Source organism: Drosophila busckii, chromosome X (genome assembly GCF_011750605.1).
Source record: "Drosophila busckii strain San Diego stock center, stock number 13000-0081.31 chromosome X, ASM1175060v1, whole genome shotgun sequence".
Classification (NCBI taxonomy): domain Eukaryota; kingdom Metazoa; phylum Arthropoda; class Insecta; order Diptera; family Drosophilidae; genus Drosophila; species Drosophila busckii.
The window spans coordinates 3,796,312-3,821,119 of NC_046608.1; the positions used below are offsets into that span (position 1 = coordinate 3,796,312).

The 24,808-nt window shown below is 40.6% G+C and overlaps 6 protein-coding genes across 8 annotated transcripts; 2 read left to right on the plus strand and 4 right to left on the minus strand.

Moving 5' to 3' along the window:
* Positions 1–77: 77 nt before the first annotated feature.
* Positions 78–1,396, minus strand: LOC108605804 (succinate dehydrogenase [ubiquinone] iron-sulfur subunit). Its single transcript, XM_017995610.2, has one exon. The coding sequence runs from the start codon at positions 1,304–1,306 to the stop codon at positions 167–169; it is 1,140 nt and encodes a 379-aa protein (XP_017851099.1). The 5' UTR covers positions 1,307–1,396; the 3' UTR covers positions 78–166.
* A 2,827-nt stretch (positions 1,397–4,223) lies between these two features.
* Positions 4,224–5,303, minus strand: LOC108605920 (NFU1 iron-sulfur cluster scaffold homolog, mitochondrial). The gene is made up of 3 exons (XM_017995738.2): positions 5,201–5,303; positions 4,892–5,142; positions 4,224–4,834 (listed from the first exon to the last, which is right to left on the minus strand). The coding sequence occupies exons 1-3, from the start codon at positions 5,266–5,268 to the stop codon at positions 4,299–4,301; spliced, it is 855 nt and encodes a 284-aa protein (XP_017851227.1). The 5' UTR covers positions 5,269–5,303; the 3' UTR covers positions 4,224–4,298.
* A 445-nt stretch (positions 5,304–5,748) lies between these two features.
* On the minus strand, positions 5,749–8,771 carry LOC108607067 (double-stranded RNA-specific editase 1). Of its 2 annotated transcripts, XM_017997683.2 has the most exons (5): positions 8,643–8,733; positions 7,564–8,316; positions 6,977–7,292; positions 6,336–6,913; positions 5,749–6,270 (listed from the first exon to the last, which is right to left on the minus strand). In XM_017997683.2, the coding sequence occupies exons 2-5, from the start codon at positions 7,639–7,641 to the stop codon at positions 6,076–6,078; spliced, it is 1,167 nt and encodes a 388-aa protein (XP_017853172.1). In that variant the 5' UTR covers positions 7,642–8,316; positions 8,643–8,733; the 3' UTR covers positions 5,749–6,075. The 2 variants fall into 2 exon arrangements, with proteins under 2 accessions (XP_017853172.1, XP_017853173.1); XM_017997684.2 differs by lacking the exon at positions 7,564–8,316 and having other exon boundaries at positions 5,750–6,270; positions 8,643–8,771.
* A 2,295-nt stretch (positions 8,772–11,066) lies between these two features.
* Positions 11,067–12,815, plus strand: LOC108607171 (solute carrier family 35 member E1 homolog). Its single transcript, XM_017997824.2, has 4 exons — positions 11,067–11,694; positions 11,765–11,973; positions 12,033–12,158; positions 12,218–12,815. The coding sequence occupies exons 1-4, from the start codon at positions 11,364–11,366 to the stop codon at positions 12,704–12,706; spliced, it is 1,155 nt and encodes a 384-aa protein (XP_017853313.1). The 5' UTR covers positions 11,067–11,363; the 3' UTR covers positions 12,707–12,815.
* A 4,528-nt stretch (positions 12,816–17,343) lies between these two features.
* Positions 17,344–20,161, plus strand: LOC108606392 (protein tilB). 2 transcript variants are annotated; one of them, XM_017996469.2, is made up of 3 exons: positions 17,344–17,381; positions 17,466–18,549; positions 19,224–20,161. In XM_017996469.2, exons 1-3 carry the CDS (start codon positions 17,372–17,374, stop codon positions 19,300–19,302), a joined length of 1,173 nt encoding a protein of 390 aa, XP_017851958.1. In that variant the 5' UTR covers positions 17,344–17,371; the 3' UTR covers positions 19,303–20,161. The 2 variants fall into 2 exon arrangements, with proteins under 2 accessions (XP_017851958.1, XP_017851960.1); XM_017996471.2 differs by having other exon boundaries at positions 19,227–20,161.
* A 1,912-nt stretch (positions 20,162–22,073) lies between these two features.
* LOC108606394 (DDB1- and CUL4-associated factor 7) lies at positions 22,074–24,732 on the minus strand. Its single transcript, XM_017996472.2, has 7 exons — positions 24,689–24,732; positions 24,140–24,307; positions 23,761–24,027; positions 23,509–23,701; positions 22,989–23,448; positions 22,751–22,932; positions 22,074–22,685 (listed from the first exon to the last, which is right to left on the minus strand). The coding sequence occupies exons 4-7, from the start codon at positions 23,697–23,699 to the stop codon at positions 22,487–22,489; spliced, it is 1,032 nt and encodes a 343-aa protein (XP_017851961.1). The 5' UTR covers positions 23,700–23,701; positions 23,761–24,027; positions 24,140–24,307; positions 24,689–24,732; the 3' UTR covers positions 22,074–22,486.
* Positions 24,733–24,808: the final 76 nt, after the last annotated feature.

Below are 24,808 nucleotides of genomic sequence, written 5' to 3' on the forward strand. Positions count from 1 at the left end.
GGCTAGAATCTCTGAAATGTTTGATGCTGAAATTGAAATGTGCGCAATAATAATTTAAATCATATCGAGAGTGCGTTTGAACAATAGAACAACTAGTAATGTTTAATTGGAATACATGATGTTAAAACACATGTGTACATTTAGTCAAATTAAAAGGAATCCTCGTCTAGCATTTGGACTGGAACAGTGCATCAGTTTGTAGAGTCGGCTCGGGCTTCTTCTTGGCGCCAGCCATAAGCTGCTTCAGAGCTATGATGGCCTTGGCCGGATTGAGATTCTTGGGGCAAGTGTTGGTGCAGTTGAGAATAGTGTGGCAGCGATAAAGCTTCCAGGGATCTGTCAACTGAGCCAGACGCTCCTCGGTGGCCTGATCGCGAGAATCGATGACCCAGCGATAGGCTTGCATTAGAACAGCTGGACCCAAATACTTGTCGCTGTTCCACCAATAGGAAGGACACGAAGTCTGGCAACAGGCGCACAGAATGCACTCGATGAGTCCGTCCAGCTTAACGCGATCATCGAGCGACTGCAGATACTGCGACTGGCCCATCTCCTGCTGCAAATTATCGCGCTTCAGCCAGGGCTGAATGGAGCGATATTGATCATAGAACTGCGACAGATCCGGCACCAGATCTCGCTTCACATACAAATGCGGCAACGGATAAATGCGACAATGCGCGCCGACATTCGTATCTATAGCTGTAATACAGGAGAGCGTATTGACGCCATTAATGTTCATGGCGCAGCTGCCGCAGATGCCCTCGCGACAGGAGCGACGGAATGTCAGCGTTGGATCCATTTCGTTCTTGATCTTGATCAGTGCGTCCAGCACCATGGCGCCGCAATCGTTCAAATCGATTTGGAATGTTTGCATCTTGGGCTTCTCGCCTGGGGACCAGCGATAAATATCGAAGCTCTTAATGCGCGCCTCCTTTTTCTTTGGCTGCTCGGGCTTGCCGTCCGAGCAGTCATCTCCACCTTTAGCTGCCTTCGCTGCTGGCGGCTTCTCATCCTTTGCTGACGGCTTTTCTGCTTTGGACGCCTGTACTGGTGGCGCCTCTGGTTTGGCTGGCTCCTTTGCATCTGCCGGCGCCTTTGCCTGCTGCTCCGACTTGGCTGGTTTGTTCTTCTTGCCCTCGCAGTAAACCAAATCCTCCACCTCATCGACCAGCACATTGCCCAGCAATGCGCTACGCTTCGGCTCAGCCGGCAACTTGGGGCGCGGCACGGCTGTGGCATTCCTCACTTGAGCATGCAACGCCTGGGCCCAGCGCTTCAGCGGCAATCCCATAGTCACTCGTAACATTATAACGTAATAACAATATATTTAAATATATATTTTAATTTTGGTGTGTGTGTGTGTGTTTTTGATTTTTGTCTCTCTTTCCGAAGCTTTATGTGCGAGCGTATCAAGTCTACTAATGTTGCTTCGAGTTGTGGCAAACCATACGTCAACTAATTTTGAAAGTAAACTCCATGAGAGGCTGATGTCTAAAAAGAAATAATCCAAATATCCAAATAGTTTTTATTTTTAAAATATAAATAGCAATAATTCAATAAACTTGAATTTAGTAAGAGTAAACATTATTTTATTAGAAAAGCGAAAAAACTCAATTATTTTTATATATTATATTATAAAATCTTAAATCTTAATATTACAAATTGTTGTATTTGTTATATTTTATCTTGGCCACAAATGAAATAAGTCAAAATAAAAATACTTAGATATTCCCAGAAGCTTTAGCAAAATTCTCATGAATATTCAATGCGAAATTCGAATTGCGAATCGTCTCATCGAACGTTTAGTTTGAAAATTACAATGCCTTGTTTTATTTCCAATAAAAATGTTTGCTCAAATTGCTTTACAGCATTATTTGTATTCCGAAGTCGAAGCAACAACAAGATATTGGGGCATTTAAATAGAAATGCGTCTGTAATTTTCCAAATTAAACGCAATTAAATGAAAACATGCACAAGTATGTGTTGTAGCTCTAGCTACTTGGAAAACAACATAAGGGGCGTCGGCACATATGCAAAAGTAGCAGAGAACTCTGTTAATGCTTAGCTTGTTGATTGGAACTCTAGGGTCTGGGGGCTGGGGTGGCTGGTAGCTGCAATGATGATGTTGGTAGTGAATGAAACCAACTGTGAAAACGGCCTCAGGGCCAGCAGCAGCAGCAGCAGCAAGTCTATAAATACTTAAGAGAGAAATCCGAACGAAATGCGTCGCAATTGTTCTGGAATGATGGGCACGTCTCGATTATAAATAAAAACAACAACATGTCAGCAGCCGCAGTCGGTGATTTTTCTAGCGCTATTTATGCGAAAAAAAAAAGAAAATAAATATGGTATATACATGTACTCCAGTTTGTGTTTACTTATTTTGGTGGCAGCCACTCAATGTGCCGCTTGCCACATGCCGCAAGCCGCGTGGCAATTGACAGGCAACAGTTTTAAGGCAAAGCCCTGCAGTAAATCCAGCAAAGCTCACAAGTGCTTAAAGCCAAAGCCTAAAGCTGATTTTTTATGTCCATTGAGCTTAGCACAAACATCAAAGGCAAAGACAATTAAAATACAATTCCAGCTATGCGCCTGTTTGCACCTGCCGTCTGGACATCATTGGAGACGGCATTGTCAACGCTGTTACACTACACTAGGCAACAAAGTTTGGGTAGCAAAAAAGTTTAAGCAAACTTAGCAAAATGTTATGCGAGTTTATTTTCAGCAAAATAATAGAAATTTGAATATTTTATTAAAATTATGCATTCAAAATTCACTATAAGCAATCTCTGGACTTTTGTTTTTTAATTTTTATTTTTTCTTAGAAGCTAAAAACAAAAGCTGATTATCTATTTCATTAAAAATCAATTTCCAATTTACATAGTTACCAATTTTAATGGTTGCTTATATTGAAATTATTATTATTATTAAAAAGATAGACATTTATTTCTTTATTTAACTAATTTTATATACAGCTTTTTACAATTAAAAACTGAAATAAAATAGGTTCTTACTGTAAATGAAAAGTTAAAAATAATATGCGAAAATTTGGTGTAATCTTTCTTGAATACTTACGACATTATTATCAAAATTATAAGTGCATATAATCTTTTTTATTGAACCATTAACATGTTGGCTAGTGTTATTAAAAATAAATACGTCACATAACAAAACACTTGAAGCAAATTATGTTAGCTGGAGTTGTTGTTGCTGCCAAGGTGTTGACGAGACCGACAATCTGGAACAGCAGCCACCAGCATACCCCACCACACACACACACACGCTCGCACACACAGACATACCCGTTTGAGTAATTTAAGCTGTTAAGCCGCCGCTGACGTCTGACAGGTGCCCCATGATGCGATGCGATGCGATGCAGCAAGCAGAGGCATTTTCAGAGTGTACATTTCGTCATAGCTGGAGCGACGCGTGCTGGAATTAGCTAGACGAGAGCCTAGCTAGCTAGACGAGATGCCAAACTGATGGCATTTCATTCAGATTCACGTGATGCGACGCTGAGCTAAGCGATCAACGAACCAGCCAGCAGCTTTGTCAGCTCTTCCTGTTGTTCAGTTAATTTGATTGCCCAAGCTGCTGCTGCTGCATAGAGAGAGAGTGAATATAAATACAAAAAGTTAAATAAAAAGCACAAGATTTATGGCTTTTAAATTTCATTCATGCTTTTGCCTGCCCCTCTCTCTCTCTCACTCTGTTGACTTTTTACGCAGCGGATGCACAAATCAATTACAATATGCATGGGAATGTGCAATGTGCGCCGAGTGCGCGAAGAAAATCCAATTACAAAAGGTGCCATAATATATAAAAGCGCGAGACACAAGCGACACTGACAGCATTTAACAGCGTCACGACTGCAATTTAGCCGGCACTTTAACAACAGTTCAGAGGTCACGCTGCAATGCAAATGAAAATTGCAGCATTAATATGGCAATTGTCATAAAGCTTTCAATTACAATGTATACAGTAGAGAAAAGCATTACAATTTGAATTTGAATTTGGCGCTCAGCGCAAATAATAGTGTTATTAACATATGCAATGACAGCGTTGCCACTTAAAGCGCAGACACGAGTAAACGTTTACAATATGAATAAAGCGCTCAGCGCAATCGATGCCGCTATCGATATTTAAGCTGGCGGCGTTGCCACTTGTGGCGCAGCTTTTCAAACACTGCACATATGTTTAAGCCATATATTATTTAATTAAACAAAAGGAAAGCTATACATTTGCATTTTGTAACGACGCTATAGTTAACATTGCTCTAATATTATTAATTATTAATATTAATTGTTGCTACCGCCAATGCTTACAGGCGCATTAGCAGGCGCTTTTGTTTTCAAGTTTTGCTCAAAGCGCTCAAACTCCTTATGCGTGACCTTGTCCACTTCATCGAAGACCTGCTCCACAGACTCCACCTCCGGTATATAGAATTGCAGCATATTCTGCACACCATTCTTCAAGGTGACAATCGAACTGGGACACGATGAGCACGAGCCCTGCATTTTCAACTTGACTATGCCGTTTTCATAGCCCATGAAAACAATATCGCCACCATCCTCCTGCACTGTCGGACGTATGCGTGAGTCCAACAGCTCTTTGATCATCATCACTGTCTCATCGTCGTCCTCTAGTATTTCTGTATCCGCATTGGGACGCGCTTCATGCAGCACCGGCAGCCCGCTGGCAAAGAAGTCCATAATAACAGCAAACACCTCAGGCTTGATCAGACTCCATTCGCTGCTCTCCTCCTTGGAAATGGTGACAAAATCAGCGCCAAAGAACACAGCACGCACACCCTCGACACGAAACAATAATTTAGCTACAATGCAGTGCAATTAGCAAAACGTTTAGCAACATTTGGTGGCAAGCTGCTTACCTAACGGACTGTTCTGTGCAGCGCCAACGCTGGGAAAATCATATGTGTTGCCTTTGCCAAGCACTTCAATGCCTGGCAGAAACTTCAAGCTGTCCGGATTGGGTGTATTCTGTGTCTGAATGAACATGCTGCGCTTTACAAGCTGCCCCAAGCTGGGCACTCCAGCCAGCGGCTTTTGCTTCAGCAGCGTCGCCGTCTCCACGTTGCGCATCGCAACAGGCGCAATAAAATTTCTGGCTGCATGCTGGCAACTGCAATTTAATTGTCATGCTATAAATATGGCCACTATATGTTTATTCTTCTACTCACATTGGATTGAGAGCAAAGCGCGTATTACGCAAATTGCTTTTAGCGGCGTACGAAAGTAATTTCGACATTTCTTATGTGTTTGTTATGTTGTTCTAACAAAAGCCAACAGCTGTTTGCTTTCGATAGCTTTCCAATTACTATCGATAACATATACAAATTTCAAATCTATTAAAAGCCCGCCCAACAGAGTTTCATAATTTTGCATTTGCATAGCGATTTATTATTTTGTATTGTTAAAAATAATTTAATTTAAATTTATTATTTAATTGATAACATATATAATACAATTTTAAGATTTATAAGCTTCGCATGCACTTCTCTATCTCTATCTCTGTCTTTTCTATGCTGTCTACCTTAACAAGAAAACAGTTCAAATTAGAGCTCTTTCTCTCTCTCTCTCTTTCTGACAACTACCTGTGTTGGTCCTTCGGCTATTCTAAAATCCACTTGTAGCTGAATTATGTTTGCCCAGAATGCAATCAAATTCCTGATTTTCAAAACAAATGTTTTCATAGTAACTACACATAGAAGATTAGTTTTATTAAAATAATATTTTTAGTTTAGCTTTTGAAGGGTCTAACAGCCTATTGTTCGAACATAAGTTAATAGTTTTATAATTCTAATGTTGGTAAATGAAATAGGTAGCTCTCTCTATATATAAGTATATATATTAAATTAACTTTAATACCAGCTCGCAAAATGTGCTAATAACGAGTTTCTCGTCGACGGGGTCTGCTCACTCCATATAAGGCCAAACAACATGAGACGGATTCGCTCGCACGGACCTAAATCGATCATAGATCTCATTAGGACAGTTTGAGTTTATCTGACAGCAAGCGCAACAGAGACACCTTATTGCGAGCTATTCTTAATTTTTAATACTCCTGGTAAATGAAATCCGTGTCAAACAGAGTGTTGCAAACGCTGACGGCAACATTGCGACGAGCAATCTTCTTGGAGCGACCACTGGCGATATACTCTTCACCGTCGACCGTGACGCCCAGACGTTGCAGAACATTAGGCTTATCACCATAGGCGCCATGATCAACATACGACAAACCAGGACGCATCTGCAAATGATACGAATATGTATGATTAAATAAATAGTAAAGATTATGCGTCTGTTTGCACTTACAATGCAGAGCAAGGTAGCTGGATGCATGGACTCCCAGTTGCAAGGTAGCTCGGAGCGCATTGACGGCTTCTTTTGCTCCTTTCCCTCTTTGCCAGATGGTGATAGTGGATTTTCGGAAGATGCTGCCGCACCACCGCCAGATGGATGCATTTCGGGCACGACATAACCCTCGCGTTCCCATTCGGCAAACAGCTTGTAAATCGCAAACGATGCCAAATTCAACATCGGGACTTCGTCCTCAGGTGAATCCAATCCATCGCTTTCCTGCTCCATCTCGCCATCTTCTCGCTGTTCGCCTGTATTCTTTTTCGGTCTGGGTGTCATTTTGGCAATAATGAAATCGCGCAAAGCCTTCTCGCATGCCTGATTCTTTGCTGCCATTTTGGAATTGCCCTTGCCTTCATACTGATGCGAATTAACAGTTACTATGGCCGTAAACCCGCCATCCGGATTACTATTAATGGTGAAATCACTAATAGTAATGCCCTTCACTTCGTTTAGAGCCATCAAAGCATTTTTCGGCAACATCGACTTGCGCAGCTGACGATTCTGACGCAACTTCTTGTCACGTGTGCGCTCTGCGAAAATAAAATGGATTAATATTATTATAGCTTAAAGTCTTTGGACAATGCCCAACATACCCGAAGACTTCTTACGCTTTTGGAATATTTTCTTAAATGGTATTTTACCACCATTCTCATCGGCAATAGCAACATCTATAGATGTTCCAACATCATGACACTCATCATCATGACACTCAAGCCTGACTATCTTTGATATCGGCAGCACCAGTGCGTCATTGGTCTGCGCCTGTGTCGGCTTGTCCACCTTCATCAGCAGTTGAGGCTGCGGTAGCGGTTGCAGTTGTTGCAACAACGACGGGGCGGGCCCCCCACGCACGGGCGCGGGCAAAACCAACACTTCCTGAATCACTGGCTTAATTGGTGCATTGGGATTCTAAACACAAATGCATCGAGTCGTATTAGCTTAGGGAACTTTGGTGGTAAACGTTTGTTTAGTATTACAATTTTTGTTTTTTTTTTTTTACTTTTAAATTAAATTAGTATAGCTAATTTTAGTAAATTTCAACAAGGATACGACTTCAATTACAACATTTATTCAAAAGCTTATGGTGCTATACACATATTTTTCACAAGTTAGCAAGCAAATATACAACAAAAATTGAACGTAACGTTTTTGTTTTTATACCAATCCGCGAGTGTCTTACATGCCATTCATTTATCAAGGACTCTACAGCGATACCGGCGATGGCGACGGCTCGGTGGTTTACTCTACTTAAAACCATAGTTCAGGAATAGCTATGACCATTCCTACGACCCAAGCTGCCCAAACGAATCTTCCAAACGCGCAACCAAATGCCAACAACTATTCAAAATGGTTTGCGTTCCACGCTCACACACACACAAGCAAACGCGATACACAGCAATGCGCTCCACAAATAAAGGGATCAAACAGCTGCTCGTATGCGTGTGTGTGTGTCTGTTCTGTGACTTTAAAATGAATCAAACATTATGTAGTGAGAGCTGGTGACGTCACTTAAACGTCAATAGATAATCTTCTCTTCGTTTGGGTTACTCAAGTGAAGAAAATGAGCATTGCTATGAGCAAAACTAAGAATTTTAGTTACAATCATGTGCGATTCAATTCACAGTGGCCCCCCAAAAGTAACCAAAATCGCAAGTCCAGCTTCCAATTAAGTGCTGGCTTCTTAAGAAAATTGTCCAACGCTCCTCCCTCTCAGGCTGCTGCATTGGCAAATCCAAATCAAGGTCGTGTGACCATGAACTTGAAAATCAATGAGAGCAGCAAACGGTGGTTAATTTCACCATAATGCATGGTGGGCGGTGGGAGGCAAGGGGTTAGGGACAACGCCAGGCACTTGCGATTAAAGCACTTTTGGTGAACTCTTGCAAATCGATTCACAATTGGGATAAAACACACATTTTTTTCTTAATTTGCGCTGTAAATTATATAAATAAAAATATATATATAGTATTACTGTTATTGTGAAATCGTGTGTTTATGTCTCAAACAAAACAAAATACATATATGTGTATTCATGTATATACATATGTATATGTATCTGTGTATCTCTGTGTGTGTGTGAAAGCCACATATGTGTGTGTGTATGTATCTGTTGGATGCTTGTGTGCAGGAAGATGAACACAAGCCCACGCAGATATATATGTATATAAAATTGCACTAACATATGTGCAAGTCAAAATATGGGGGGATGCGTAGTTTAAATGCTTAAATTTGCATTAATTTCATTGATTTGCCACTTACATAAACACCGCCGGGTACAAACGGCTTAATGCCAGTTGATCTGCGTGCTCGATTATTCATTTTTTAAGCACTTAATTACTTCTTTACTTCTCCAGACTGGTGTGTATGATTTTTCACCAAGGTAGATTTTTATTGACTTTGCCTATCAAGCGGCGATTGCTTGCACTCGCCAACTATCGAGCAAATGTTATCGTCGCATTATCGAGCTAACGCGAGGCGGCGAGCCGATAGGCATATCGATTCAAAATATTTTTGTTGACAATTTCTGAAAAGGTCCTCGATCTTTCTTTTTAAAAATGGACTCCAACATGCCGCAACTCGGAGCTCGCATAAAAATTGAAAATCCAATGGGTAAGCTTGGAGATGATGATGATACACCTCTGCGTGAGGAAATCCAGCCACTAGATGATGCTGAAGTTGCGGGCGCGCATGCGGCTGGCTGGAATACCGATGATGATGATGAGGCTGATGATGACATGAACGAAACGGCAATGACAACACAGCCGCCGCCAGACTTGCTTAACTTGCCGGACGATTACTTTGATGATTTGTTAATTGATTCAACAACCGAGGTTAAAGAGGAGCAGGCAGCTAACGAGTTGCCGAACGAAGAACTCAACCAGTTGGTTCAGCTGAACGATAACTTGCCGAATGTGGTTCCGGAAAAGCAACCAGAGCCAGATGCCGGGCTGAAGCGCAAGCTCACTGATGTCGCTGCAGCTCCGGAACCCATGGAACATAGCCCGGAGCCAACTGCTGCTACTACTGATGCGCAGAAAAAAATGCGTGTTGGTCGCACACCGAGTCCAGAGTGCGTTGAACGTCGCCCGGAGCAGCTGGCGCCGCCGCCGGCCATTGAGCGTCACATTGGTGTTAAGGCTCAGCACGAGCTCGTCGCTCCAGAGCAGCTGGACTATGTGCCTGTGCGTCCGGAAGAGCGCATTCCCATGCAATGCGCAAAAAGTGTCATAGACGAAGCTGTCGGCCAGCCCATTCCAACGACCATCAAAGAAATACGTGAGCGATCTCTGCAGCGCGTGACTGAGTGCTTGAATCGCATACAGCTTGCCAAATCCAAAGCTGCGGACACAGAGTTTCTAATGGTGGACACTATACGCCAGATACCCAAGAAGCCAAGCTACATGAACTCCGGAGCCTTTGAGAATCCTTCGCCATTGTGCAACAACTACAATGTGCGCTACAAGTTCAACTCGACTACTGCTGACGACATCGACATATCGCAGTGGGGACTGGAGCGCCTGCCGGAGTCAACTACAGAGCTGCTGCAGCTTACCGGCATTAGCGTGCACACTCTGATGAATCTCATTGCCAATTCAAAGATGCCCATGAAGAAGCTGCGTGAGCAGGAGGAGGCCTCACGCACTAAACAGCGCCAGGAAAGCGCAGCCTATTCCACAGGCATGGGACTCTACAAAACGATTGGCACTCAGACAGATGCACGCATGCTCAAGCGTTCGCAGGATGTGGGCACCCAGACTAATCGCTTGCCCCCATCTGCTGTGTACTGGGATCATCCTATGTTCAATGAAACAAATTTGATGCAACACGAGTTCAATGTAATGCTGGCCTTGAAGGAGCTAAGCGCTTCAGCTCCCAAAGACGCTGCCCAAGCCATGGATATATTCAAAGCTCTGCGCTTGGCGCTGTCCATCAAGCGCAACAACTAATCAACCAAATGACAAATACCAAAGCATGTTATGTGCATTTACACATAACAGAGAAGACTTAGAAGCTTTAAACTACCAAAGCAACCACTCGGTGCCTTTTTAAAATAATATTGACAACGCATGAATTTGCATTTTATAAATAATATAACGCAGAAGACTTATGAGCTACGAATTTTCAAACATTTAATGGAGAAACAAAAACGACGCTCGAATGCCAAAGCAAACAGCTGGGCCTTTTACATATAATATTGACTTATAACTATACTATAACTATTTTTTCACTACTATTTTTCAACCATTCCTATTACTAACTACTACGAATTTTCAAACGTTTAGAAGAAGAAGAAGAACGACGGCCAAAACCCAAAGCAACGTGGTGCCTTTTATACATACATATATAATATTGACAATATACATGTATTTTACGCATAATATAACACAAGACTTTTGTATACAAATTTTTGAATAATCGTTTTATAAAAAACAAAACCGCTTTTGTATTTGAAAAAAGCAAGCACGTGCTGATGTACATTTTATACATATATGTATGTATGTACATCCTGTGTAATGTATGTACAACACGAAATTCCAAATAAACGTTTCAAAACGTTTCCAAAAAAGAAAACGTAACGCAAAAAGCCGTTTAATTTTAAAATGAAATTGTTTTTTTTGTTTTTGTTAGCGCTCATCTGGCAACGCTTAGCAGCGCACACTATGCTAAACGTTAGCCAACACTGGCAACGCATCCACGTAGAAAACAAACGGACAACAGTAACATTGTCGACGTGCATACTTAGTTATTATTTAATAGTTTTAAAAACGCAACGAAATGCAATAAAGCAAAGTGATAAACGCACCGACTGACGCGCTGACTGGGCCAGGGCACAGCCATTGGTGCCCGTTAACAAGAAAATAACAAAAACAAAGGACAGCAAAACAGACAGCGCAAGGCTGCTCAAAAAAATAAAAAAAAAAAAAACAATAAAAAAAATAGCAAAACATATAGACGGGGAGAGGAAGCGAGACTTGCGATATGTTGAGTGGCAAGCGAACAAGTTCACGCCATGTCATGGTGGTGCTGCTAATGTGCCTCTTCTGGTATATAATCTCGTCGAGCAACAATGTCATAGGCAAAATGGTGCTCAATGAGTTTCCCTTTCCAATGACGGTGACACTGGTGCAGCTCTGCAGCATCACGCTGTACAGTGGGCCGTTCTTTAATCTATGGCGCATACGCAAGTATCAGGACATACAGCGCTCCTACTATTGGCGGCTGATAGTGCCGCTGGCGCTGGGCAAGCTGCTTGCCTCCGTCACATCGCATATATCGCTGTGGAAAGTGCCAGTATCCTATGCGCATACGGGTAAGTCAGTCTCGCCAACACACGTCAGCAAAGCACTCAAGTTATAAATAATTGTTTATTTACTTTGCAGTAAAGGCAACTATGCCGCTCTTTACTGTTGTGCTGACGCGCATTTTCTTTAACGAGAAGCAACCCACACTGGTGTACCTTAGTCTGCTGCCCATTATTACAGGCGTGGCCATAGCCACAGTAACGGAAATCTCATTCGATATGCTGGGCTTAGTAAGCGCCCTCATCTCCACCATGGGCTTCTCCATGCAGAATATTTTCTCAAAGAAGGTTAGTCAAGCAAAGTGTTTGCATTTAGACATTAACTAAGCTTCGTTGTTGCCCAACAGGTGCTCAAGGATACGGGTATACATCACTTGCGACTGCTGCATTTGCTGGGCAAGCTGTCGCTGCTCATCTTTCTGCCCTTTTGGCTGTATATGGACAGCTTAGCTGTGCTACGTCACACGGCCATTGTAAGCTTGCTTGCTCGGCTCTTATCTTGCCATTTAGCTAATTAATTGTTTTATCGCAGAAAAATCTTGACTATCGTGTTATATCACTGCTCTTTGCCGACGGCGTGCTCAACTGGATGCAGAACATAATTGCGTTTAGCGTCTTGTCGCTGGTTACGCCGCTCACTTATGCCGTCGCCAGCGCCTCCAAGCGCATCTTTGTCATTGCCGTTTCGCTGCTTATACTGGGCAATCCTGTTACCTGGGTCAACTGTGTGGGCATGACGCTGGCCATTGTCGGTGTGCTGTGCTACAATCGCGCCAAGCAGCTTACCAAGTCGCGCTCAGAGCTGCCCACGCAGGTGCAGAGCAGTCATGTCAAGTACACACAGCTGCAGCATAATGACTCCTTCTATCGTGCGCCTATGAATGGCAACATAGCCAATGGTCTGCATAAGATGCATGCCACATCCTCCTCCTCCTCCTCCGCCTCCTCCGCGGGCAATAGTTTGCTGCTCAATGGCAGCGGCATGCCAAATGGCAGCGCCACGCGTTTGCTTTTCGTTTAGTTTGTAGTTCGTTTGCTTAAATGTAATTTAGCTAAATTGTATTCCATTTGATTTGCAGTTCATTCTTATCAGTTTCTTCACATTATGGGCATTGAATAGTTTTTTGTTCTGCCGCCCCCCCTCTGCCGCCACCCCAGCACCACCGCCCCACACGCCCCCCTCGCAAATTATTATGCAGATTTTATTTTAAAAGAAATAGATATAGATAAAGATTAAATTATAATGCTAGCCCCCCCACTCTGGACAGGATTTTTTGTAACAAAATATAATATGAAGAAAAGAGTTTTTATGAAACGAACGCATGCGCGTAGAATACAAGATTTGTTTAACGCAGCAGCTTTAGAGCGTGGTGTGAGTTCTCATTTGATGTGTTGTTGGAATATGGTTAGCAATTGTAGACTAGCTGCCGATGTTGCTGTGCTGCTTGGTGCGATAGCAGCAACAATAGATGAGTTTCGCTTTGGCAGCTATTCAATCATCGAATGACTATAATATCTACGTGGGAAATCGTTTGCCGTTTTTGCATTGTGTGGAAATGATTAGCATGTGAATAAGTTTGACACACTACTGTAAAATGTGAGGCTTTGTAGCTGTGCATAAAGATATTGTGCAGTCTATCAAGATAGGCAAGATATCTTGTGCGCTTAATTGTTTGACTCTTCGCAACTAAGACGAACAATTTTTCGTTCATGTCTTTCCCTCTCCCACCCACTTCAAGTTGTCTATTGACAACCAATCATATGACTGAAAATTTACTGACATGTATTGGCTATGATGTAAAATATAATAAAAAAAGACATAAAACCGTAAAAGGTCGCGCATCAAAACACCGCTCACCGTTCTGGGTGAGCGCCTTTTTGTGTTGGTCTTGTTCGCTTTACCTTGGTTTGTAGTTTTGGACGATTGGTAAGAAGCAAAATGAGATTTGACATGTTTTAAAGTGTGGTTTGTATGTTTACTCTAATATGATAGTATATTTATGAAAAATGTGTTTATTATAACAAAAATATGTACAATATAATAATGTGGATAATGATATAGTAATACGCTAAGGATATTTTGATATCGGTGGGTAGAGTATAAGGATAATACTAGAAAAAAACGCTGTGAGCGTGTGATCTGGAGACAAAATAAAGGTGAAGTCAGTAACAGTCTGATATGATTAAGATTTTATATTAGAAAGGTTACTATTTAAAAATTTTTCCAATTTAATTTATATATGTTATTGTGAAATTTTAATAGAAAATTCACCCCGATGTATAGTTTTAATCGGATAATAAAAAATGTGGATATCAATCTTAAATTTGTGGACTTAAAAACTGATAATCATGAAATATATCTATATAGGAAATACGTACAGAGATGTATGTGATAGATAGATGTTGACATCGCTTATGCGAAGGAAGTATGTTTTATTTTTTTGAAAATAAAAAAAATTAGTTGCATTAAAAGTTTCAGTCCACAATGTGTTATCAATTGTTTGGCCAAAATAATTTTTTTTTAATATAACTTCACTAATAAATTTTAATTAAAACATTAAAATAAATATATGGTTCATAGTGAAATCATGTTTTCATCATTAAGGACATTTGTTTTTTGTTACCCGCGCGTTGATTTTAGTATTTGGAGCACCTCTAAGTTTTATATCGCCAAAAACTATATTTTCCTTTTCTTATCATGCGTCTTTGACTAATATATGGAATTAAGTTGTTCTTAACATCTTTAGTTAATAGACTATCAAATTTTGTTTTATTTTCTTAGCGATAATTAAATAAAATTTATATTTGAAGTTTGTTATTTAACTTAAAGGAAAGCTTTTGCCTTTTTACAGCTGTGAAATTTCCATAAATTCTTTGGTTAGTGCCAACTCGGTCGTTCGTGAAAATTTTTTTTTTTTTATTTGCTTGGTGGTATTACCAGTATATGCGATATAGTATCGAATATATTATTAGTATTATGACTGTGTTGGATAGTCGTGTGGATTGTTGGAGCCAGCGCTTGTGAACAGTGGTGGGAGTTCGAATTTGTCCTACAACCAAGCAGGGGCAACAGGTTCGTGATGCTTGGGGCATAGCGCTGCATGCTGCATACGCGTCGAATCCCGATGCTCTCCACGTCTTGGGGGTTGGTGGATCAAGCACGTTTGTCTAGCATGCTAAGCAAATGGGTATTGGATAAATCTTTAAGTTAAGCCGCAAACTCGTAAAGTGTGTAGATACGCTACTCATGAAATAAAAAGATGACAGGTGCATGCTCATGTTACAGCTCTAGCAACTGTTTGGGGCGCAGCTGCTGCTTTACACACATCGTTATTAGCAGTCTCGCTTCTTAAGGCTAGCAGCAGTCAGCTGGCTAAGCTGTATAGCGCTGCTTGTTAGTCTCAGTTTTTATAACGGCTTTATTCTATTTATTTGTCAATTTTAAGGCTATTTGGCCACTTAGCCCCAGGGTTCCACGAAGTCGTTTTTGTGGAAATTCCGACGCTTATCAGCTCCACTCGCGTATCGCCTGCCGACAAGGCGCGGACGCCCAGCGAACTTGTTGAAACTGAATCAGCTTGCGCGTAGATAATCGCTCTCGGAGTCTCCCTGCGTCCGTTGTTGGGCCAAGTGTCAGTGACCATAGGCTGCATCCCTCGCACAGCGGCCGCAGGTCAAACTCGACAGAAACAGCTTTTCGGCAGCTCCACTTGCCGGCTGCTTGGCATTTGGCCAGGCATATGCCATAGCAGCTAACGCGCTTTGAATTCCAGCCGCGGCCTTTGCGTAGGGCTGCCAGTCTTGAGCTCCTCGCTCGCGCTAGATAGTCCAGTTCTTCCAGGAATTGGTTAAGCAGCGCGCGCTTGAACCCACCAAATGCGTTGCAAGTAGCTGCTTTCCAGGCATCTCGAACAGCTCCATTAAGTAAGTTTGGATCTCGTTCGCTGACTGCCAGCCGGTACGGTGTCTAGCAGCGAATCAACGCTACTCGCCGCACAAGCTCCGCAGGATGAAGAACTACACGGTACGTAGCCAAGCGACGAGAAGTCGCGCAGTCGCGATGCGAAAATATAGAAACGTGTCAACCCACTCAGCCGAATATATCTCCGCGCGCGACATCGAGCACTCAGCAATGTGACCTCGAACGCCTAGTCAGAGCTGGACGATTTACCATTTGCAGCTCGTATTGTTTTGCGCAGGATTGTAGTGAAAGGTGCTGCGCATCCGTACGTTGTACACCACTGGTAGCAGCTATGCATCATACCGCTCGCCTTCCATTCGCGCTGTCGCCTTCTAGCTGGGGCGACAAAGTATATCTGCCATATCGCTTAGATCAGCCATGCTATCGTGCTACTCTCTGTGTGCTACCGTTGTACATAGAACGCTCGTTATCTGTTGAACTGTGACGCGCCACTTGAGCGCCCGTCCATAGATCGCTCGATATCGTAATGATCGCGCTCAGGAGCGCAGCCAAAGCTACGGGTAGCAATTAAAAGTACGTGCATAGTTTTAATAGCAACAACACTTGTTGTGGAGTCAACAATGTTAATCAACTCAAATTTTATAGAATATTCACAAAGTCCGTGGTATATATTATGTGAGAAAAAAATGATATAATATGCTGTTGTAATTCTAATATTATTTGGTGTCAACCTATGAAGATCGACGATAAAGCAACACGGATTACAAACAAAAATATTTAAAAATTATTTAAAATTATGTTTTTGTTTTTTTATTTGATCCAACATTCGTTGCAACGATTGGGAAAACCCCAATCAGGTCTGGGTTAGTGTTAATTTAAACATGGATAAGATAATAAAGCTTTGCATTTTATTTAAATGTAGCGTTTTTTGAATTTTATAAAGTCTTATAAAATATATTTTCAAATAATATATATGTATATATAATATAATATGTCAATATTTTATAATTTGTATTTCATAAGCTTTAAAAATTACAAGTCCTGCCTATAGCATATGAAATTTATATAATAATCAAGTTCTAAAACCACGATAGTAACCCAAAATATCTAGTTTAAATTAATTTGAGAAATCTAAAATATTTTTTAAAATATATAAGTATTTTTGAACTACAGGGATTGCAAATATTTAATTTTGTAAAATTTCAAAATTAATTTTAAATTTTAAAGACCTAAAGTATTTATTTAAAATTAAATTGAAAGCCTTGAATTATATTTTTTTTTCAAATATTACATGCTTAATTACTTATTCTAGGAATTGCGAGTAACTCACTATTTTTGTTTTAAAATTTAGCAGTATAACGATGGCTGATAGATTTTAGTATATAACTTGTAATATTTATTTGAAATTTATAATTAATTAGGCGCCTTTTTAGCCCCCACTGCGCTCCTGTTATCATTCAAACTATTCAGCTAGTTAGTTGTTAGCCTAGTGCTTATTAATTCAGCTGATTAGATTTTGGAGCAATTGAATGTCTGGACTGGGCGAATGTACGTCGCTAAACGCTCGTCGACATGCAAATCTTGACGTATGTAAATGATTTCCCATTCGTAAGCTTCGATGTAATGTGCCGTGACAACAACAACCTGGCAACGTAGTCGCCTCGCCTCGCCTCGCTTTGTTTGTTTACTTTTATTCGAAAAATGAAAAAAGTAGAGACACATAAATTAAATTGAAATTGAAATAGAAATAGAAAATTGAAATAAATGGTGCGCAGTAAGTAGCGAAATTGAATGATAAACGTTTGCATATTAGCTGCTGCCGATGATAATGATGATGATGTTGTTGATTACGCCGTAGTTAGTGAGGAGCTGGTGCGCAAGAAGTCGGAGCACAATGAGCGGCTCATAAGCACGCTGGAGGAGCTGTCGCTGCATCAGGAGGACATTGAGTGCATTGAGCATTTGCAGAACTGGTGTCGGGACTTGAAGATTCTGCTGCTGCAATCGAATCTCATTGGGCGGCTGGAGAATCTGCACAAGCTAAAGCGACTGGAGTATCTGAATGTGGCCATTAACAATATTGAACGCATTGAGAATCTGGAGGCGCTGGAATCGCTGCATAAGCTCGATCTAACGCTCAACTTTGTTGGCGAGCTGACCAGCGTTGAATCGCTGATTGGCAACTATAATCTTCGCGAGCTTATACTGACGGGCAATCCATGTGCGGATTATCCGCATTATCGCGACTATGTGCTGGCCACGCTGCCGCAGCTTGCAAGTTTGGACTGCAAGGAGATCTTGCCCTCGGAGCGACTTCAGGCTCAGCGTCAGCTTGTCCACATTCGTCCCATTGTGGTGCAATGCCAAGCTCAGCAGGCCATGGAGCGTGATGAGCAGCGTGTGCGCGTAGCCGAGCAGCAAGCAGCGCTGGCCGAGCAATGCGCCGACATTGAGGACGAGGAGGAACGCAGTCGCGCCTTTTGGAACGCCAAGTCGGAGCATTGTCCTGAAATACGCCGTGAGATTGCGCGCATGCATCGTCTTGGCCGGCAGAAGCATGAGCCAGCCAGTGCGCAGCTGCTGGAGCCGCTGAAGCGTGTGCCTCATCTCTTTGCACCTTGCGGTCGTCCCTACAATCTCAACCAGGCCAAGCTGCCGTTCAAGTTCGAGGATGAGCCTGGCGAGTATATACTGCATCTGGAGGTCTACAAGCATCTGGACTCCTCGCTCATCGATGTCGACGTGCAGCCAAATTATGTGCGCGTCACTGTCAAGCGTAAAATATTCCAGATCGCCTACAGCGAGGAGGTCAAGCCGGATGAGTCCGAAGTGCAGCGCGCTCAGTTCAGCGGCCATTTGCTCATCAAGCTCAAGAAGCTGCAGGCGAATGAACTGCTCAGCGTCAAGGCCAAGGCCAAGCCCAAGCCAAAGCCAAAGCCTAGGTAAGCAGCTTCAGCTACCAAAGTGTAGACAAGTAGTATTATATATATAGCTAATTCCTTAGATCTGAAAATGCAGCTGTAATTTTAGTTAGTTTGAATTATTTTATAATTTAAGCTAAAGCTGTTAATGATTAGTAAAGCTAATAGGCTGAACTAACGATCAATATAAATATGTTTAACTTTGTTCAGTTATTTAATCATTATAATATCCAAAAATTGAAAAATAATGCAGTTTTGTTTAAAATCATTAAGAAGTTGAATAATTGAAACAATTCATTAAATATTTTAGTCAATGAATTGTTTCAATTATTTTAAGCTTCGTAATAATTTCAAATAAATCTGCATTATATATTATAATTTTTTAAAATTTATTTTTGATGAATTGAGAAACTTTTTGAATATTTTCGTTCAAATCGAATAGAAATATTTTAATGTGGTAACAAAAATTGCAAGAAATGTTTTTAAGTAACATTCGAAATAATCTACAAAAATTAGCTTTGGATTATAATCAATGATTTGCTTGATATCAAATTAATTTGCTAATATAATTTAATTGTAATTGGAATTTAACATAACTGACTAAGTATTACTTCTGTAATTTTCCAGAACTAATGCAATTTTATATTTGTTATTTTCAATTTTAATAAACGCTGCCTCACTCTTTCTCATTCCAGCAGCGCTGAAAAGGAACTACAAGGAACTGTGGATATCGGCAACATAATTCTGCCGCCCGATTTGCCAGATCTTATCTAAATGGATTTAAAGAAGACGCGTGTGTATTTAAAAATGGTTTATTTAAATAATTTGTTTTTTTTTTTTTTTGTCATTTGTTTTTTGGGATTTGTTTCACGTTTGTCTCTGCTGTTGCTCCTGCTCCTGCTGTCAATTAGTTCAACACATCATCACTTTGCGCTGAGCTGACCTCGTGTGTTGCCAAGCTTGCCAGTTGTCAGTATATATATATATATATATATACTTAAATATGTAGTTACATTTTATGCATTCTTGTGTGTGTGTGTGTGTAAACTTAGATTGTAATTTAAAAACATTTTTGCAAAATCGAATCGAAACACAAATATGTGAATTTATACATAAAATTATGTGTTTTCTTTTTCTTTCTTGTTTTCCATACATATATAGATATATGTGTGGACTGTAAACTGTAACGCAGGTTGTTGCTAAGATTTACGGAAACCGCTTTTGCCAAAATATAATTTTTATCTGCAATGCTACATAAAGTACACTCAAGTATATATATCAAAAAATGTTTTGAATTTCTTTGCGTATTTCTTTTTGTCACTTTTGTGTTTTTTATTTTTTTGAGTTGGTTTTTGTTTTTTGGTATTCGGTTTAAATAACTATGTATATGCGATTCGTTTTCAGATTGATTGGCTTTTATATTTATATATATGCACTAAGTCTTATCTTGATTGTTGTTTCTTAAAACCAAAAACGTGAAATACAAAAATTATGCGAATTATAGAGTTATCAAGTGGTTCACTTTGTTTGCTACGGTAAACAGGCACTGTAAATGAATAAATCATTTCTGAATCAATATCAATTAAGTTTTAAATTATTTTTGTTCCAGCTAATTACTTAAAATTCAATTCAATTTGAATGCGTTGCTTGTTTGATTACTTTAAATTTGATTCGCTGCGTTTTATATAAAAAAAAAAATAGAATTATTTTATTCATTTACAGCGCTGCTTATATATTTAATATTAGATTGTTTTGAGTTTGGTTTCTGAAGAGAACAAAAATTATCCCCAACTCTTTAAGTATTGCTCAGCGATTCTGATTCGATTCAGTCTCAGAGTAGTTGCACCTTTAGCTTCGTTCTGGGAAATATATGCGGATGTGTCTACTATTCGGAATTTATTGTTTGCGTATTGCTTTTGTTTAAACTTTTACTAATATGCATTTTTTTTCTGCTTTTTCAGTGCTTACAGTTTTAGTCTGCGGGGTTTGTTAACTAATGAATGCTTTTGAAATTAGTGTTTTTGTTGTTTTCTAGGCAGTCATTAATTATTATTTTCATTTTTTGTTTATATATATTTTGGTTTTAGTGTTTTTTTTGTTTTCGTTTAAATGGATAGCAACAATCTTGTATTCTCTCTCGCTCATATAATATTTCGGTTTGTTTTGTTTTTTCAGTTGTATTTTAAATAGTATTGTATTTTTAGCTGTGGTTGTGCAGTTGTTGTTGTTGTTGTTATTAGTATTATTATTAATTATTATTCTTTACTTAAGACAAGTGTTTTCATTTGTTCTTTTTGCTTATTTAATTGTATGCATTGCGTTTATCGTTTGCTTAAGTCCATTTGCTTCTTGTTCTATACTCTTTTTGGCTACCAAGCGCACGGCGATTAAATCTTTATCTAATTACTATAATAACAACAAATAACCGATCGTCCATGAAGTTATAGGAACAAAAGGCGATATATTAGTCATTAGTTTTAAAGTATGAGTTAGGTTGGTAGATCTGTCGCGCTCTTCCATATATGTTCGTCTCGTCTATAGATAGATAGAATGCTGTACGCTCTGTCACTAGGTGAATGAGACCATGCTTGAGAAAAGATTACATCGGAACTTGGTATAGAATTTATGCTCTCAGTTTTGTTACTTTTGTATATGTCCGCTGACGCTGTGGTAGATCAGTGGGATAGTAGATCGGGGGTCTCGGTTGCTATCGCTTGATATTGAATGATATTAATTAGCAGAAGACAGTGTACCTAGCTCTAGTTGCGAGGTGCTGCTTGAGCCGACGAAATTTGCTTGCACATAACTCACTTTTATATGGACCAAATTATGACGAGCTCAATCCTATTAGTGATGTCATACGCAGCAAGGTCCACCATATCTATCTGCTGCATGTTTTTGCCCTCTCGTATATTGCAATTCGTTTTCGTCTGCGCGCTCTCGGCATCATGTTTACTTACTCATTGTAGCATATATTATATTTTGGTGACCTGTGTTCTAAATGTGATGGCTAAACTTGTTAAACATATTATCACATAGTTATGATGGTTGTGATGCAGTCATTATACTGTATTAAAGTGGCTGATGTGTATCGTATGTTACGCGTTTGATAATATAAAACAGTGTTTGTTATTAGCCACTCGACTGCGCTCGCATTTCCTCTCATGCCAATAGACGCCAGGTAGGCAAGAACGAGGTGGCCCTGCCGCATGCGCGAATGTGGTGGGGCGGGCTTGGGTGATAAAAATCAATATCTTACACAAATAAATACAGAAATACATCGCAAAAGTCAATGCGCAGTTTTTTTATTAAAGCAAAATAAGATGTGCGACTACAAAAAGAGTCTTACATACGATACATATCGCTTGATGCGTGGCTGTCAATAGTGTTGAGTGTGGCCATCGTAGGTGTGCAGCAGGACACCATGTATGAGTACGCGTCAGCCACAGAGGATCGTGGTGGCACACCATCACATCGATATACATCACTTATGCGCTCACGCGCTCCTCACTCTCTCGCCCAACCTAATCAATACATATTTTGGTTTTACCGTTTAAATGACTTAAATGTTAAATATATATATTATATGCATATATATGTATAAACTAAGAGCTATGACGTCTAATATAAAACGCTGACCACTGCACTGCGCGCTCTCCAGCCAAACACAGTAGACAGACAGCCTCCCCATCGAGTGTGGGGGCGGGGGGATACAAATCAATATCCTTACACAAAAACAAAATAATGATAACAAAAGTTTTGTTTAAACAAAAAGCTGTTGCGACTACAAAAGATCTACAACTACAATGCTTATGCATGTGTAAGTGTTGTGTGTGCATGTGTGTGTGTGTTGGTTTCGTTGCTGCTGCTTCTCTTCTGCTCTGAGCAGCAGTGTGGGAGTTGCGAGTGGGCGTGTGTGTGGTGTGGTGTGGGCAAGAAGAATTAACCGAATTGACTCTTAGACCCGCAGAATCTCGCACGCTTTATTATAGCAAATGGCTATCCAATCGGGTTGCGTGGCTCCCCATTGTATTTGATTGACTTCGCCCTCAGCAGCTGTATAGGCTAAAATTGGATCCTCGATTGCGCGTGGCATTTGTTGTATATCCCAGATCAGTGCTTGGTGATCATCACCGGCAGTGCAAATATGACAGGAACTGCAAAAGGTTCAAACACAAATTATTATATGTTAGCCAATTGTTTAGTTTTGTTGTTGTTTTACCTATGCGGCGCCCACGCAATACCGTTGACGCACGCTCTGTGATTGCTCAGTCTTGCAACAGGTGTACAAGGAACACGAACATCTAAAATAATAACTTCGCACGAATCCTGAGCAACTGTGGCCAAGTAATTCGGATCCTGTTTGTTCCAGGCTAAGCGTAAAAGCGCCGTATGCGCTGGGTCCTATAAAAAGAATAGATTAATATTTCTCATAGACGTTAACGTTTAACGTAACTCACCTCATAGATAATGGTCGAGTGCTCGAGGTGACGCAAATCGAACATGCGCACGGAGCCGTCGGCGCCCACGGAGGCAAACATATCCCGGCCGCCGCCGGCACGTGAAAATGCAATGTCATAGACCTCTTTGTCGTGGGCTATTAGCTGAGTCTTCACATGTCCAGCCACATAGACGCGTGCGTGCGGCTGTCCCGTCTCCAGGCCCCATATTGTGCATGTGGTGTCGATGGATGATGTGCCCACCAGATTTGGATCTACTTCGTTCCAGTCGAATGACGTTAGGGGCGCACAAAAATCACTATTCTTATTATTATTGAGCACGCACTCGAGTCGTGTGTCTGGCTCTCCGGCACGCCAGACGCGCAGATAGTCACCACTGGTGGCCAAAAGATCAGGATAGATGCCCTTGGAGTCTGGTATCCACATGATCTTTGTTGTGGGATATGGATGGTCAAATGTGCTGCAGGCAAAACCAATTACAAAAAAATTCAAATTTAAATTGATAGACATGACGACGCACCTTTTAGCACTAAATTCGCTGGTGTCCTCGTCCAGGCTGATGATTTGCACTTTGTTGTTGTACTCCTCGATAAAGCTGCCCAGGGCCAAACGAAAACGTTTGTCTGGGCGCACGCTCCAGTTCATGGAGTACAATGGCCATGGTGCTAGGTATTTGTAGATTTCCTTGCGTTTGCCGGCGGTTGATGACATAACTGTGCGTAGCAACTATTAATTAGCATAGTTAATGGCAATAATTAGTCACTAAACTTACCTAAATATATGTACGTTTGTATGTGTGTGTGTGTGCGTTAAGGATTAAGCGGCAGCTGCTGTTCTCTCGTCTAGACGAAGATCTTGCCTCACAACGCTGTCGATGGGTGGTTATAGTTGTTGTTGATGATGATGATGATGTTGTTGTTGTTGTGGTGATAAAAAGCAATCTATCCTATCAAATGGCTATGACTATGCGGATGCGGACGATGAGACAAATTGAAATTTTCGAAAAAACTAACGAAAAATCGCGCTGATCTTTGGTTTACTGCAGCCAACAAACATGAAAAAGAAAAAACAATTACATATATATATAGTTAAATACTTTTGCCTTTAATTATTTTTTTTGTTTTTTGTGTATTCTTGGGGCAGCTGCTCACTTCATTTTGTATGACGACGACGGCGGCGGCTGCGGCGCAGGCTTCAAATGTTGCCTACTCAGCCTTTTCCGGTAAAGTTAAGCTTTTATTGTTTTTTTTTGTATCCGGCAGCAGTCCTTAAGTGTTTTTATTAACTGCTGTTTGGAACGGCTATGTACTGTGGCGCTCCTGAAAGATTTCGGTTTTACCAATTATTAATATTGCAGCTAACATATTGTCAGTCACTAATCATAACGTTTGAGTACACAATTAGTTTATATTAATTATTTAATAAATTCTCATGCGAATTCCATATGTGTATGGGTGGGCTTATAACGAGTTAGCTTTTCTTCTTTCGTATACAATAGTTGGCAACACTAATGTCTGTAATGCGACGCGACAATTTGCGGCTGCTGCCTGGCGATTTGCTTGAAAGTCGGTTATTACGGCCTAACGCTCTGCACTCGCATTGGGTATGACAACAATAGCTGTGCACTTGGCCAGCAGCCTCATTTGCATTGCAACTGATTTATTTATAAACTTAATACAAATGTAACTAAATTTTCACACCAGAACAAAATTTTCTCTCAAAATGTATATTCACGGCAGCGTTGCCACTTGTTCTAATAAGTTATCTGCTCGATTGGCAAGCAACATGCAAAGACCATACTCGATACTATCGGCACGAAG

What these genes read in the sequence shown, in the direction of transcription:
- LOC108607171 (XM_017997824.2), top strand. Translation starts at nt 11,364, where the DNA reads ATGTTGAGTGGCAAGCGAACAAGTTCACGCCATGTCATGGTGGTGCTG. An exon ending in AGTATCCTATGCGCATACGG is followed by an intron (nt 11,695 to 11,764) that starts GTAAGTCAGTCT and finishes TTTACTTTGCAG; the next exon opens with TAAAGGCAACTATGCCGCTC. An exon ending in AGAATATTTTCTCAAAGAAG is followed by an intron (nt 11,974 to 12,032) that starts GTTAGTCAAGCA and finishes GTTGCCCAACAG; the next exon opens with GTGCTCAAGGATACGGGTAT.
- LOC108607067 (XM_017997683.2), bottom strand. Translation starts at nt 7,641, where the DNA reads ATGGTTTTAAGTAGAGTAAACCACCGAGCCGTCGCCATCGCCGGTATC. An exon ending in CCTTGATAAATGAATGGCAT is followed by an intron (nt 7,293 to 7,563) that starts GTAAGACACTCG and finishes ATTTGTGTTTAG; the next exon opens with AATCCCAATGCACCAATTAA. An exon ending in CAGCTACCTTGCTCTGCATT is followed by an intron (nt 6,271 to 6,335) that starts GTAAGTGCAAAC and finishes TATCATTTGCAG; the next exon opens with ATGCGTCCTGGTTTGTCGTA.
- LOC108605804 (XM_017995610.2), bottom strand. Translation starts at nt 1,306, where the DNA reads ATGTTACGAGTGACTATGGGATTGCCGCTGAAGCGCTGGGCCCAGGCG.
- LOC108606394 (XM_017996472.2), bottom strand. Translation starts at nt 23,699, where the DNA reads ATGTCATCAACCGCCGGCAAACGCAAGGAAATCTACAAATACCTAGCA. An exon ending in AGCGAATTTAGTGCTAAAAG is followed by an intron (nt 23,449 to 23,508) that starts GTGCGTCGTCAT and finishes TTTTGCCTGCAG; the next exon opens with CACATTTGACCATCCATATC. An exon ending in ACTCGACCATTATCTATGAG is followed by an intron (nt 22,933 to 22,988) that starts GTGAGTTACGTT and finishes TTCTTTTTATAG; the next exon opens with GACCCAGCGCATACGGCGCT.
- LOC108605920 (XM_017995738.2), bottom strand. Translation starts at nt 5,268, where the DNA reads ATGTCGAAATTACTTTCGTACGCCGCTAAAAGCAATTTGCGTAATACG. An exon ending in CGCTTTGCTCTCAATCCAAT is followed by an intron (nt 5,143 to 5,200) that starts GTGAGTAGAAGA and finishes ATTAAATTGCAG; the next exon opens with TTGCCAGCATGCAGCCAGAA. An exon ending in TGCACAGAACAGTCCGTTAG is followed by an intron (nt 4,835 to 4,891) that starts GTAAGCAGCTTG and finishes ACTGCATTGTAG; the next exon opens with CTAAATTATTGTTTCGTGTC.
- LOC108606392 (XM_017996469.2), top strand. An exon ending in AAGCCAAAGCCAAAGCCTAG is followed by an intron (nt 18,550 to 19,223) that starts GTAAGCAGCTTC and finishes TTCTCATTCCAG; the next exon opens with CAGCGCTGAAAAGGAACTAC.